Genomic DNA, 13,993 nt, shown 5'->3' with positions numbered 1-13,993 from the left:
TCTTAAGAGGAAAACACACCTATGTAGCAAGAGCCAACAGGAAAAAGGAAATATTTAAATCTTAGAGTACAGTTTAAAAAAAAAAAAATCCCGCTGGGGTGGTATAAAAACGAAGAGCAGAAATGAAAGCTCCATCCCTCTGTTCATCACCAGCTGTCTTCCTAAGTCATAATTAATATAAATACTATGTCAACATCATCATTACTAGGGATTTCTTTGCACAATGGGGGTTTACTGCTTTTTGGATTCACTCCTAATTGCTAATTTTACTCCACTCAGCATGAGTTACCTTTAATTGTATAAACTGGAAAATGGAAAGAAGTTGTGGCTAATGGAAGGAGAACTGCTGATCTCATAAAAGTCTCCAGTTTTTCTTTTAATTATAGACTGCTTCCAACAGATTAACTCCAAGGTAAACTTTGAAAGAAAAATAGGAATTATAGCCATCAAGAAAGGAGAACATTATATTGGTCAAATCTCAAAGGTGACACATGACTTCAAAATTTAGCTCCACTTGTTTTGAATCAACAGCAACATCATTTTGAAAGGAGAAATTTACACTGAGTAGATGCCTGCCCATTCATTTAAAGCGATCTTATGACACTATATGCTTGGAATACTTAAAGAAAATTCAGTACCAGCATAACAAAAAGCAAGTTAATCTTTTTTTTTTCTTTTTATCTTTGTTTTGGTAGATTCAAATCATGGGCAAACCAATGGGCTAAAATAATATACAAATGTTTCAAGACCAATTTTCTGTGAACATAAGAGAGACCAAGCTCTGCCTTGAAAGCAGGTAGATTTTAGCTTTTGTTTTTGATAGAAAACATGCTGATTTGAAATCTATACTATTTTTCACACAGATATGTACAGAAATTTCTTTCAATATATGGAACTAGTCCATTGACCATAATGGTAAGTCAGAGGACTCTATACAAGGCACATTCACAACTCTTGGCTGGTACCCATGTTGAATCAGGTGGGCAAGGAAACCCATGCAACCCCATTACCTTTTCAATTAATATTTTTATGAAGTTCCCATTGTGTGATGCAATTTTAAAATTTAAAAACTTTTTTTAAATGAAATAAAAAATTCCCCAAGACATACATAAATCTTATGTTTGTCATCAATTATAATTTTTTACCTGACCCTGTACTGGTCTGGAGAGGGAAATGGCAACCCACTCCAGTGTTCTTGCCTGGAGAATCCCATGGATGGAGGAACCTGGTAGGCTGCAGTCCATAGGGTCTCTAGGAGTCGGACACAACTGAGCGACTTCACTTTGACTTTTCACTTTCACTCATTGGAGAAGGAAATGGCAACCCACTCCAGACAGTATTCTTGTCTGGAGAATCCCAGGGATGGGGGAGCCTGGTGGGCTGCCGTCTATGGGGTCACACAGGGTCGGACACGACTGAAGCGACTTAGCAGCAGCAGCAGTACTGGGTCTATGGGCTTCAATTCTGTCCCACTGGCAGATGGGTGGGCCTCCTGGACTCACAAGTGCTTGTGTAAGAGCTCAGAGATGAGTGTTCTTACCAAAATACCATAGATTGCAAGAGCGTGCTCTTCAGTGATAGGTTTCTATTACATAGAAGCTTGTTAGAGAAGAGGAAGATAATCAGAAAACAAATTATAGGAAGAAAATGAATGAAAGACCAAGAAACAAACAAAAGCTGAAAGAAGCTCATGCTCTCTCTGAGGAAAAAACTCTTTTTTTCTTACTATTTATTGTATGGCTTTACACTTTACAAAAATATGGCTAATTTGTAAACACTCTAATTGCTGTCAAACACCTTTTGGTGTGTAGATCAAATTAGTTGCCACTTGGAATAACACTTGAATTCAATACAGAATCACTAGCTATCCATACACTAAGCTGAAACACCAAAGACAGATACATTGGGAGAAGAAAATGTCGTTAGTCTCCCTTTGATCTACTGTTACAATCCTATACACAGTGAAACTGGAAGTTGAACCAATTTTGTGAAATATTATAACTGTGAATTATTATCATTACTTTTATAATTATCCATGCAAAAACCTCTAAGCCTTCAACATAGCCTTTCACTGAAATTTTCACACACATGTATACATATATAGACGTATATGCGTATATACGTGCATGCGTGCATGTGTGCTAAGTCGCTTCAGTCATGTCCAACTCCTTGCGACCCCATAGACTGTAGCCTGCAAGGCTCCTCTCTGTTTATGGGCTTCTCCAGGCAATACTGGAGTGGGTTGCCATGCCCTTCTCCAGGGCATCTTCCTGACCCAGGGATCGAACCTGTATCCCTTAAGTCTCCTCCAATGGTAGAGGGTTCTTTACCACTAGCGCCACCTGGGAAGCCCATGTATATGCATACATAAATATATGAATGTGTTTATATATATATACACACACAAAATGGAAACTGTTTTTAGTAGGTCTTTTTTAGCAAAAACATATACAAACCATCCATAAAATACTGTCCCAACATATAAACAAATAGAAATGAAACACTGTGGGAAAATAACTGAAAAGGTTAACTGCGATTATTTCTGAAATTGTGTTTTTTCTTTATGCTTTACAGTACTTTCTCTAAAATGAAAGTGCCTGAGTCTCATCACTGAAAATACAAACATCTTTAATTTTTAAAGAGGCATGGGTAAAATAGGATATGAGTATCAATGCTTTTAAAATAATATGAAAGATAATGTGCATCTTGGAAATGATAAATGTAAGGATCCTTCCAGAAACTGCATGAATTCAGATGCAACTACCTCTGGTACCACATAGCCACAAATCACCTAAAGAGATGTGGTTTTTGAATTGATTTTGCTTGTTTTGCTTTTTGTTTTTGTTTTGCAAACAAGAGAACTTTTTGCAAGGAACACAAAGAATGTTTAACTGAATTCAGTTTCAGGAACATAAAGTACCACTGGTATAAAGTGAAACCACCCAACAATAATAATTAATAATAACAACCACCCAATAAACCAGCAATGGCTGTACAATGCCTAGTACTAATTATGAAAAAATAAAAAGACTATCATTGTAGTTTTTCACCACTTACATATTTAAACAACTAAAGATTTCTGAAATATACACCTGCTACCTAAACCTTTTTTGCTAGGTCAAGCCCTCCCAAACAGGAATCTGACGGCTGGGTTATTTTTAAAGTTTGATAACTGGCTCACATTCCCACTTAAACTTTCTGAGCCTAATCTCCCCATGTGTACCTTAGGTAAAATTGCTCTTCTCCACACACAGTGATATCTGCCCAAAAGGCAGATGTGCACGTATGCCAAAGCCCACATAGACCCACACAGCTTCCCCACCACTGCGGGCTTACAGGATGCCTGTTTCTGTGACAATCACTTTTCCTGGATTATTTCACCTAATCCTCACAACAGCTGACAGGGATAGAAATAAATATATCAGTTTTAAAGAGAAGAAAATTAGACTCTCAAATGGGCTCAAGGTCACACAGTTAAGCAAGTCTGCCTTCTCCCTTCTTTGCCATCAAGTAATCACGATGCATTATATCCTGCTCTAGAATAGAAAGCACAGCCCATGCTCCTAGGGGTGCTCATCTGCAATTCAAGTTTAATTGCGCATGCCAGACTTCTATGTGCTAAGTCTGGCAATGCTATTGCTCCTGGTCATTATGCCATAGCATATGCCAGGGTGATTCAGTGGGTAGTCCAATCCCTTCCACGTCTGGGCTGGGACTGTGCTAGGGGAGATGGATGCAGATCTTGAGAAACTCTAGGATGGAGACCTCCAGGGAGGTCAGAATGGAGATTTTCAAGGACACTGAGTAGGAAACCTTCAGGCAGGCTCTGGTGGAGAGCTCAAGGAATAATGGGATCGATCCCTCCACCCATAGTGGGATGGAGACTGTCAGGAAGAGGAGTTCCCCGGGAACAATTCTCAGGTGTTGTCCGAAGCCAGGACAGAACGATGGTGATGTCGCTTCCAAATCTTAGTTTTCTCAGGGGCTTCTCATATCCGCATTAGGAGAAATCTGTGTCCTTGACCAAAAGCCTACCACTTGCAGAGTGTCGGCACGTATGTGAGGCAGCCGTGTCCCTGTAGCGTGAAGGACGCCCAGAAACAATGGAGAGTCTTTTGAGCCAAGTTCACAGGAACACTATTTCCAAAGTTAGCTGGAGTGGAATGAGAGATGCAGGACTCTGCAACACCGGTTGGGGTCACATTTGCACCTGCTATGCCAGCCGGCAACCTCTTCCCCTTGGCTGAGGGTGAGAGTCCATTCACTCTAAGGATAAACTTCGGGGCTTAGAGAGTGCTGCTCACTGTGTCCTTGCGTAAATCTGGGCATCTGAATAAGTGCGCTACAACCCCACTCCCTTTTCCGTAAGTGTCCTACCAAATGCAGACATATCCAAGTCAAATCCTGGAAATATAGACAATGAATCAACAGAAATCTTTGAACTTCTAGCCAAAGAGAAACTCTGCTACATCTTAGAGAAACAAGAAAAGACAGATCAGGTTACGAGCACACTGCAATGTTTAAAATGGAAAACTGACAAGGACCTACTGTATAGCACAGGGAACTCTGCTCAGTATCACGTGCCAGTCTGGATGCCAGGGGAGTTTGGGGGAGAATGGATACCTGTATATGTATGGCTGAGTGCCTTTGCTATTCACCTGAATCTATCTCAACATTATTAACCAGCTCCGACTCTTTGCGACCCCATGGACTGTAGCCTACCAGGCTCCTCTGTCCATGGGATTTTCCAGGCAATAGTACTGGAGTGGATTGCCATTTCCTTCTCCAAGAGATCTTCCCGACTCAAGGATCGAACCCGGGTCTCCCACATTGTAGACAGACGCTTTACCATCTGAGCCACCAGGGAAGTCCTATAATAATTAATTAATTAGTTGGCTCAGTCCTGTCCGACTTTTTGCAACCCCACGGACAGTAGCCTGCGAGGCTCCTCTGTCCATGGGATTTTCCAGGCTAGAGTACTGGAGTAGGTTGCCATTTCCTTCTCCAGGGGATCTTCCTGACCCAGAGATTAAACCTGGGTCTCCCATATTGCAGGCAAATGCTTTACCATCTGAGCCACCAGGGAAGCTCTAACCAGCTATACCCCAGTATAAGAAGGTTAAAGCTTGGGGGAAAAAAGACAGACACATCCTCCACCATGCAGTTCTTCACCATCTGACAACGGGGAAGGGGAGCGTTGAAACGTGACGAACAATAATACAGTAAGGGCAGTAAGGAAGGCAGGTGGCCGGTGTGCTGGCCGAACCGTGCAGGGCAGGGAACATGGCAGCTCAGGCCCAGAGGCGGGCCCTTGAGCCAGATCCCTGCAAGGAGCAGGGGTTTCCCCAATGGGTATCCTGGGACGGCAGTTGGAGGCAAGCTAATATTCCAGGAAAGCACAGGAGGGTATCAAGTCCCAGAGGCAAGAGAATGAACATTTTCTAGTTGTGGGCAACGTAAATAATTCCGCATGCCTGGACTATGTGAGAATAAAAATGATGTGTCTCTCTGGCATGCAGGACCATAAGCCGGAGGTTCCGATAGGCCACACCAAAGAGCTAACAGATGATTCCTGGATTGAATAATATTTCTGCAACATACGTGAAGGCAAACAAGTTGTACGTGCTCCAGAAGGAGCGACTGAGGAGGGTATTTGTAAAAGATGACTTTGGCCATGGTATGCAAAAGGAAGAGAAATTCCAGAGGCCTGCAATGTATGGCCAAGGCTCCCAATGATGGAATTTGATGAAAGTCAGCATCAGAAACCCCCATTGCAGTGCCAGTGGCCTAAAGGCAGTAAAAACCCCACGTAAGCCCTCCCAAATTCACTGTCCATTCAATAAACACTGAAAGAGATGCAAGTGGCACGCTAAGTGCCAGGAACTAAGCCAACTCTGTCTATTCATTTAAGCGACAACCGCACATCTCAAGTCTTCAAGTATTAAGTGGATGCACACGATCTTCTTAACATCTGAGAGCAAATGTAGTGATTCTAGAAACTGTTCTGTGTCCGTCCAGGGTGCTCAGAGCCTAAGCCAGATTTAGCTGCACTCAGGTAGAAATTCCACAACCACTCTTGCTATGAAAGGGATATTTCATCATCTAGTAAATTTGGCCGAAAAAGATAATGTGCACTCACTCTTCTGCCCAAAGTACTTTCCTTGGCTGCCAGAAGAGTTCAAATCCACAAATCACCTCTTAACGTTATTACATCATTTCTCCTAAGAGATGAATAGAAAATATTTTATCTCCACCAGTCTCAAACACACTGACAAGATAGGTGACTTGAAGTCAGGGAGGATGCACGTTTTCTGAGGAAGTCATGGCGAATGTCAGGAATACAGGACTAGATCTGTTCTGATCGGGTTCCAGTGGCCACACCGCCCAGCTGGAAGGTCAGGCATTGACTTGGACTCAGAAGCACGGGCTCTTTAAAAGAAATAAACAACAGCAACTCCCTTGAATTCTCAGTTGACTGGCAATCAGCATAACAGAGGTCACAAAGAAAGATAGCAACAGATGTCGGAATGGACATCAAGGCCTCCTATTCTCAAGAACTGTGCTAAATTGAGAAATAAAAACATGCTGTTTGGAGCAGACGGTCTGGGTCTGAAAGCGGGGACCATTTGTTATTAGACATAATAAATGTGTCTCCGGGGTAACATATTTATCCAGTTTCTGCCTCAGTTTCCTCATCTCTAACACAGGGATGGTGATAATACCTACCTCTCAGGTGTCATAGGAGGAAAAAAATACTGAATTAATTCATGGTAGAACAGCTCCCAGCACATGGGTATAAAGAGTAGCAGTCCTCCTATTAGAAGTAGCATGTTCAAAAAAAAGAAGTAGCCTGTTCATGACACTCTTACATGGAACTTTATTCTGAGATGAACTATTACTTAGCACTCGTCAGCTCCGGCAGGGATGCTCGCGTGTAACTGCAGAGACATAAAATGAAGTCGAAAATATCTGCAAGGGCAAAACGTCAGATCTCTCACCTTGCTCCTACAACAAGTTCTTTCTGTCCTGGATCAAATGTTAACTGCGAGAAATCCACAGCATTCTTCGCTCTGAACTCCCGCAACCAGGGGCCAATTTCTAAACAGGAAAAATAAATAAATAAGAAGATAAAAAATGAATATTTTTTTACCCCCTCCAGGGACCCACAGAGAATGCACACGAGGTAGCAAACATTACATTTCAGAGAGGATTTGGAGGTCCCCCAACGGACGGCTTAGGGGTCACTGGAGGTTTCTGTCAGGATGTCACAAAATCCACACTGAGAACGTGTAAAACACAGAGGACAGCCACCCAGTAAAAAGGGAGCAAGACACCAAGGCTGGGCTGTGATTTACAAGCCAGATGTGCGTGTTCCTATAGGATCTGGGCTGGGCAGACGATAACACAACATTCACAGGGCTCATCAGAGGAGTACCGAATGCAAACAAGACCATTTCCTGTGCAGCCTGGTGGGTAGGGGCCACAGAAGTAGAGAAATCACCACAGTCCCCATCTGGAAAAAGGACAAACACAGGAGCACCATTTGCCTTCTTCCAACGTGGACATTCCATTTCCCTGGCCTGTGAGTTTCAACGTAAGCCCCGTGATTAGACTAGTTAAACACATTCAGTCCTTTCTGGATGAGAAATTCACAGTAACTCCTGACCTCATTTACATTTTTTCTATGGAAAATCAGAAAACAGCCACTCTTTTCAGACTGTTTTTTTTTTTTTTAACAAGCTCTGTTAACTCCTATGAGGCGACCTCCAGCCTAGAGTCCAGTTATTATAACATGACAGTGCTGGAAAAGGCGAGAACTCGGCTTTATGAGCCGTTTTTGCAACTTTCATTAGCTGGTTTCTTTCACCAAAAAAGTCTTCAGGGAGTTGCCTGCCAGTTGTGCGGAACCTGATCATTATCCTTGACAATTAACCACTTGATCTGACTGTCTTTTTCCTTGGGTTTAATATTCTGAGTGGCATCACTCTGATGAAACAGGGGCATGAAAACGGGCAAATCCACACAGCTATTGGTTTGAGGAAACAACTGTGCCACACAGAAATAATCTCATTCCACAAAAACAGATGCTAAAAACAGATCTAATATGCCCCTGTCCTAAGACATGTCCTGTAGAAAGGCCTTTGTTGACATGAAGCAGGAAGATTATTTTCAAGCAATTGTTTTGTGAAACAAATGTAGAATTCTCTAATATCAGTTATTGGCAGGGAGTGGCGGGGGGGAATGAAATGAACTGAAAAGTTCTAGTCTACTTAAAGCAAACCAAGGTTGAGTTATACAGAGATCTGTATTTAGTTTTTGAAATTTTAATGTATACTGTATCTTGATTCTTTTTAGTATTTTATATAAAGTTTTTCATTTCATAGGCAAGTCTATTTTTAAAAAATACTTATTTGCAGCAAAATAAGTACAAGATCCTAGAGCTATGAAAAAGCTGTCAATAAATAGTCTGTTTTAGGAGTTTCTAATTTAGTTAGGGAACCAGCACTAATATCTTCTTTAAACACAGTATCTATAGATACAGGGCTTCCCTGATGGCTCAGATGGTAAAGAGCCTGTCTGCAATGTGGGAGACCCAGGTTCGATCCCTGGGTTGGGAAGATCTCCTGGAGGAGGAAATGGCAACCTGCTCCAGTATTCTAGCCTGGAGAATTCCACAGATAAAAGATCTTTACAGTTATTTGCAGGTTTACAGGAAATATTCACACATAGAAAGGAGAGATGTTAGGGGCCTTAGGAACCAGAAAAGGAAAGATCTGACCAGAAATTGACAGAACAGCTGTGTCCTAGAGGAAGCAAGTGAGCCACGTGGGAGATCTGATGCCCCCTGTGGCCATAATGGAGAAGGCAATGGCAACCTACTCCAGTACTCTTGCCTGGAAAATCCCATGGAGCCTGGTGGGCTGCAGTCCATGGGGTCGGAAAGAGTCAGACACGACTGAGCAACTTCACTTTCACTTTTCACTTTCATGCACTGGAGAAGGAAATGGCAACCCACTCCAGTGCTCTTGCCTGGAGAATCCCAGGGGTGGCAGAGCCTGGTGGGCTGCCGTCTATGGGGTCGCACAGAGTCAGACACGACTGAAGTGACTTAGCAGTGGCCATAATTGGTATTGCTCATCTTCACTTCTATGGACCCCTGTTCAGTTTCTCTATTTGCAGGAGATGATTCCTAAGGCTCTTGGGTCCACATTGCTCACTGTGATGCCTGCAGCACTAAGGTACAGTAACTTGAATGTGATGAGTGATACTGAATGTGTGGAACAAAAAAGTAAGAATAAGCAAGTGAATTCAAGAGAATTAAAACTGAAAAGAAAGAGAAAAAAGAGAAAAGAGAAAGGGAAATGAAATGGCAACTCAAGAAATGATGGGAAAGGTACATTGAAATATAACTGTAAAAAAATCACTTCCAGGTTAAAAAGTCTAGAATTGACCTCATCTGTGATAGCAAGGCTCTGAGAAGGTTGCAAGCAAGCACTTCACACACAAAGCAAATATCTTAGGAATACAAAAGGGGCATTGACAGGCAGAAAAGAGGACCGAATGGAGGCAAGAACATCAGCTTTACAAATTAAAACTGATACAATTTAGGCAATGGCTATGAAAATGCAACGAGGATGTGATGTGAGAGTCTGGTTGGCCAGATAACTAATTGAAGAGGCCAAAGGGAATGAGTTAATGAAAAGAAAAATAGTTCTGAGATTCACTGAAGAGGAGAATATGATGAGTGAGACATAGATGTTGGGGTAAGACTGGTTTTAGAGAAAGCTAATGGCTTCAGAGTCCCTTGGAGTGCAAGGAGATCCAACCAGTCCGTTCTGAAGGTGATCAGCCCTGGGATTTCTTTGGAGGGAATGAAACTCCAGTACTTTGGCCACCTCATGAGAAGAATTGACTCATTGGAAAAGACTCTGATGCTGGGAGGGATTAGGGGCAGGAGGAGCAGGGGACGACAGAGGATGAGATGGCTGGATGGCACCACTGACTCGATGGATGTGAGTCTGAGTGAACTCCGGGAGTTGGTGATGGACGGGGAGGCCTGGCGTGCTGCGATTCATGGGGTGGCAAAAAGTCAGACACGGCTGAGCGACTGAAATGAACTGAACGGAACTGAATGGCTTCAGGGACAACCATGTAGAATGTCATTCATGAAAAATTTCCAGTGACACTGACTTCAGAGCCAGTCATTGCTAAGCATCTCTAAGACCTAGAAGTGTCCAAACAGTTGTTTTAGTTCCAGAGGCTCAACCTACAGATAGAAAACCCAGGACCAGGGAGTCCTGCCAGACTACAGTCTAAGGCTAAGGTCTAAGGCTTCATCCTCCCAAACTCACAGCTGCCAAAGCCAGGCATACATGCCACATCCAAGGCACTGAGGGGGACTAGGTGGTGAGAGGGCAGAGCAGAAGGCCAAGAGCTGACCCTTCTGTCCCAGGAGTGGAAACATGAGCAACATAAATGGAGAGAAAGCTATGAAAAGATGGGGGAAGAAAATCAGTCAACTGGTCTATCATGTATTCACCTTTTTTTTCACTGAGAAGAATTGGAAGACAGTAGCCAAAGGAACACGATGAAGAGACATATTCCAGGCTTTGGTCCCTATGCTGAACAACAGGAAAGTGCTTACATTACTTCCTAAAGCAACCTCAAGTAAATAAAAAGGACCATGTTAAGAGGGGGAAATGAGTTCACATCATAGCATTCTTTCAATATTATTCAATTCTCCTTATTTAACTGTCTAATGAACTCACCCATTAAAACTATATATTTTTATGGTTAACACTGGATCAAAGTTGGGCAATACATACATTCCCTTCTTTTCTGATTTCCCTGTGTGTTCTTCCAGAAGGTCGGAATATCTTGAATTTGCATAACGCATGGCCTTCTACTCTACTGGTGGCCATGAGGGCCTAGATGGGAAGTTCCTGCCCCGGTCCATCTCTTCAGCTGAAAAAATGCCTGCATCAATACCCACCCTGTCAAATTCCGCTATGAAATCAGAATCATGGTGTTCCATCCGCCTTTTCAAAGACCAGTCCCTCCAACTTTATTTCAACACCATCGCTTCCTCTTCAATCCCTTCCCTAGTTTGCCTCTTTTCTCCTCTCTTCTCTCCAATGTTGCCAGGCTCCTTCGCCTCTCCCTATATGAATATGCATACTCCTTGCATTAAAAAAAAAATTTTAAAACACATTTCCTTTACACTTTTTTGTGACTACAGTTTCAAACACCCAAATAATAAACTCCAAAGTGCAGTATGTTAAAAAGAGCTGCAGGCTTGGTTTTAGAAGCAAGTGTTGCCAACTGCTTGAGGAACCTATAAGACCAATTTCATATAAATTATTTCAGAGATTAAACAAAGAGATAAAGCTTCTCTTCTCTGTGCAGTTTGGAGGCTATAATGATCTTGATAAATTTGATACTGAGGTTGAACAGGACATTATGAAAAAATGAAAAGTGTGGGCAACTCTCATTTAAGAACTGGGTTGAACACATTCCTAAGGAAATACTTGGATTAGCATCTGACACACAGAGATACAGACACAAACACACACAAATTCATATGGTATAGGGTTTATTCTGGAGACGTGACATCAGAAAACCTACTAGCAGCGTTCACCACCACAATAATGGATTTTCACAGTAACATGAAAAATTCTCAATGCTGCTTTCTAAGGACACAGAAAATGAATAGTTATGGATGCATAAGAAGAGCTATGAAAGAACAAAGTCAAGTCAGATAGGGGAGGAGAGATCACCAGGGCAGGTGGTGGTGAACAAGCTCCCTGGATACAAAAGAAAGGCCAGGGAGAGTGAGGTAGCGAGGGTGGCACACAGCACGTGGGGTCTGGGAGAGACATCATCCGCAGGGACACTGACTTTGTTAACGCATCTCAGTTTCCCCAAATGATGAGCTTCCCTCCTCTGCACCATCCCTTTCTTCTCATCTTGCTGGGAGACCCATAGGATGAAATGGAACTTAAATATCACAGCCAATGGGACCACTGTTTGAAAGTCAAGTAGTGCCATTAAATCTATAGACGCAAATTGAATATTTTATATATATTTTTAATATTTGATATTAATCATCTTAGCTAATTTATTCATTACGCAAACATGATTGTTGAAATATGGCCTCTGGCAGTGACTTTCTGCCGCAGAATTAGCTGTGATGATTCATATTTGCCTTCTCTTAATACTACATGGGCACCCACATATAGTTCAAAAAACAGTCTAGCAGAAGTGTACTGATTCAATTTTTTAAAGTAGCCAGCTTCAAAAAATGATTCCTTTCATGAACATGTACCAGTATTACTAAATTTGGTCTAAACAACTGGCAGACATAAATTCCCTACTTTAACTCTGTTCAAGTTTGTCTTTCCTCATTCCTCAGTTAGTCAGTTCAGTCACTCAGTTGTGTCCAACTCTTTGCGACCCCATGGACTGCAACATGCCAGGCCTCGCTGTCCATCACCAACTCCCAGAGCTTACTCAAACTCATGTCCATTGAGTTGGTGATGCCATCTAACCATCTCATCCCCTGTCATTCCCTTCTCTTCCTGCCCTCAATCTTTTCCAGCATCAGGGTCTTTTCAAATGAGTCGGTTCTTCACATCAGGTGGCTAAAGTATTGGAGTTTCAGCTTCAGCATCATTCCTTCCAATGAACGCCCAGGACTGATTTCCTTTAGGATGGACTGGTTGGATCTCCTTGCAGTCCAAGGGACTCTCAAGAGTCTTCTCCAACACCACAGTTCAAAAGCATCGGTCCTTCAGCGCTCAGCCTTCCTTATGGTCCAGCTCTCACATCCGTACGTGACCACAGGAAAAACCACAGCCTTGACCAGACGGACCTTTATTGGCATTTTCATCACCACCCCCATCCCCACCAAAAAGAAGGAAAAGAAAAAGGAGTAAAAGTTACTTTTTCTTTTTAAAGCAAAAACTCTAAAGTTGTCCAAGTTAGTGATGACTGTATGTTAAGAAAGCCTTTTAGAGCCTGATAAGTAAGAATCACAGAAGACTCTGCTGTTGAAGAACAGTATTTGTCCAAAACCTGACAGTCAGTCCAAATATCAGACTCCTGGCTCCTCCATGGGCTGAAGGCTTCAGAGCAGACTGTCTGCAGATCAAGCTGATTTGTGGGCAACCTCCGAGGAGGAGAGTGGCTCTGGGTAGCCTGAGTTTCAGTCCTCATTGCTTCAAACCTTCGTCAATTAAGCAACTAGGAAAGCAGGATGGTAAAACTTCTTTGGGAAACTTGAAACCCATACTGGAAACTGAGTCACAGGCTAAACTGGATGGGTCTGGGGGATGGTGGCTAAAGATTGTTGAAAGGCACAGGTTGCAACATACATATCTTGAAATGAAAAGAGCAAATCAAGGCCTACTGTTTCCAATTCTAATAAGTTATATGTTGGTTTTAAACTATATCTAGTACTGCACGTGGAAACAATAATAATGCTAATAACATGATGCCTGGTAAAGTAGCTAACAAAAGGGGCTAACTTTTAAATAGTATACGCCACCTGCTAGGTGCTATCCTATGCACTTCGCATGTATTAAGTCTTGTATTTCTCCACCCGCCCCATTACAGGTGAGCAAACCGAGTCTTGCTGAGATCAACAGGAGTGATATTCAGCTTCTAGTATTGCAGCTATGGTTTTTAGCCCCACACTCAACTCAAACTACAGTGCACCTGAAATGCAGCTTCCTATGTGACACATTTGGAAAATAACAGGAAGAAAGAAAAATCAAAGACTTCTGCACTTTGAAAATGAGTTTATCACCATTGCTTTGGGCTTCCTGGTGGCTCAGAAGGTAAAGAATCTGCCTACAATGTAGAAGATCCAGGTTCCATGCCTGGGTTGGGAGGATCTCCCATTGCTTTATACTATCAAGCAAAAACTGCCACCCACTAAGTTTAATAAATAATACACTTGTTGGGCTTCCCTGATAGCACGGTTGGTAAAGAG

General features: G+C 42.4%; 1 protein-coding gene across 1 annotated transcript in view; it reads right to left on the bottom strand.

Moving 5' to 3' along the window:
* SEMA5A (semaphorin 5A) overlaps positions 1-13,993 on the bottom strand; it is a 549,084-nt gene that overhangs the window by 295,917 nt on the left and 239,174 nt on the right. Inside the window, exon 4 of the mRNA XM_068990538.1 lies at positions 6,999-7,098. Coding sequence (XP_068846639.1) covers positions 6,999-7,098 — 100 coding nt within the window. The remainder of the gene's footprint in view (positions 1-6,998; positions 7,099-13,993) is intronic.

The sequence above is a fragment of the Capricornis sumatraensis genome, chromosome 18, assembly GCF_032405125.1.
Source record: "Capricornis sumatraensis isolate serow.1 chromosome 18, serow.2, whole genome shotgun sequence".
Lineage (NCBI taxonomy): Eukaryota > Metazoa > Chordata > Mammalia > Artiodactyla > Bovidae > Capricornis > Capricornis sumatraensis.
The sequence above is the reverse complement of the archived record's forward strand: the minus strand, read 5'-3'. Positions and strand labels throughout refer to the sequence as shown.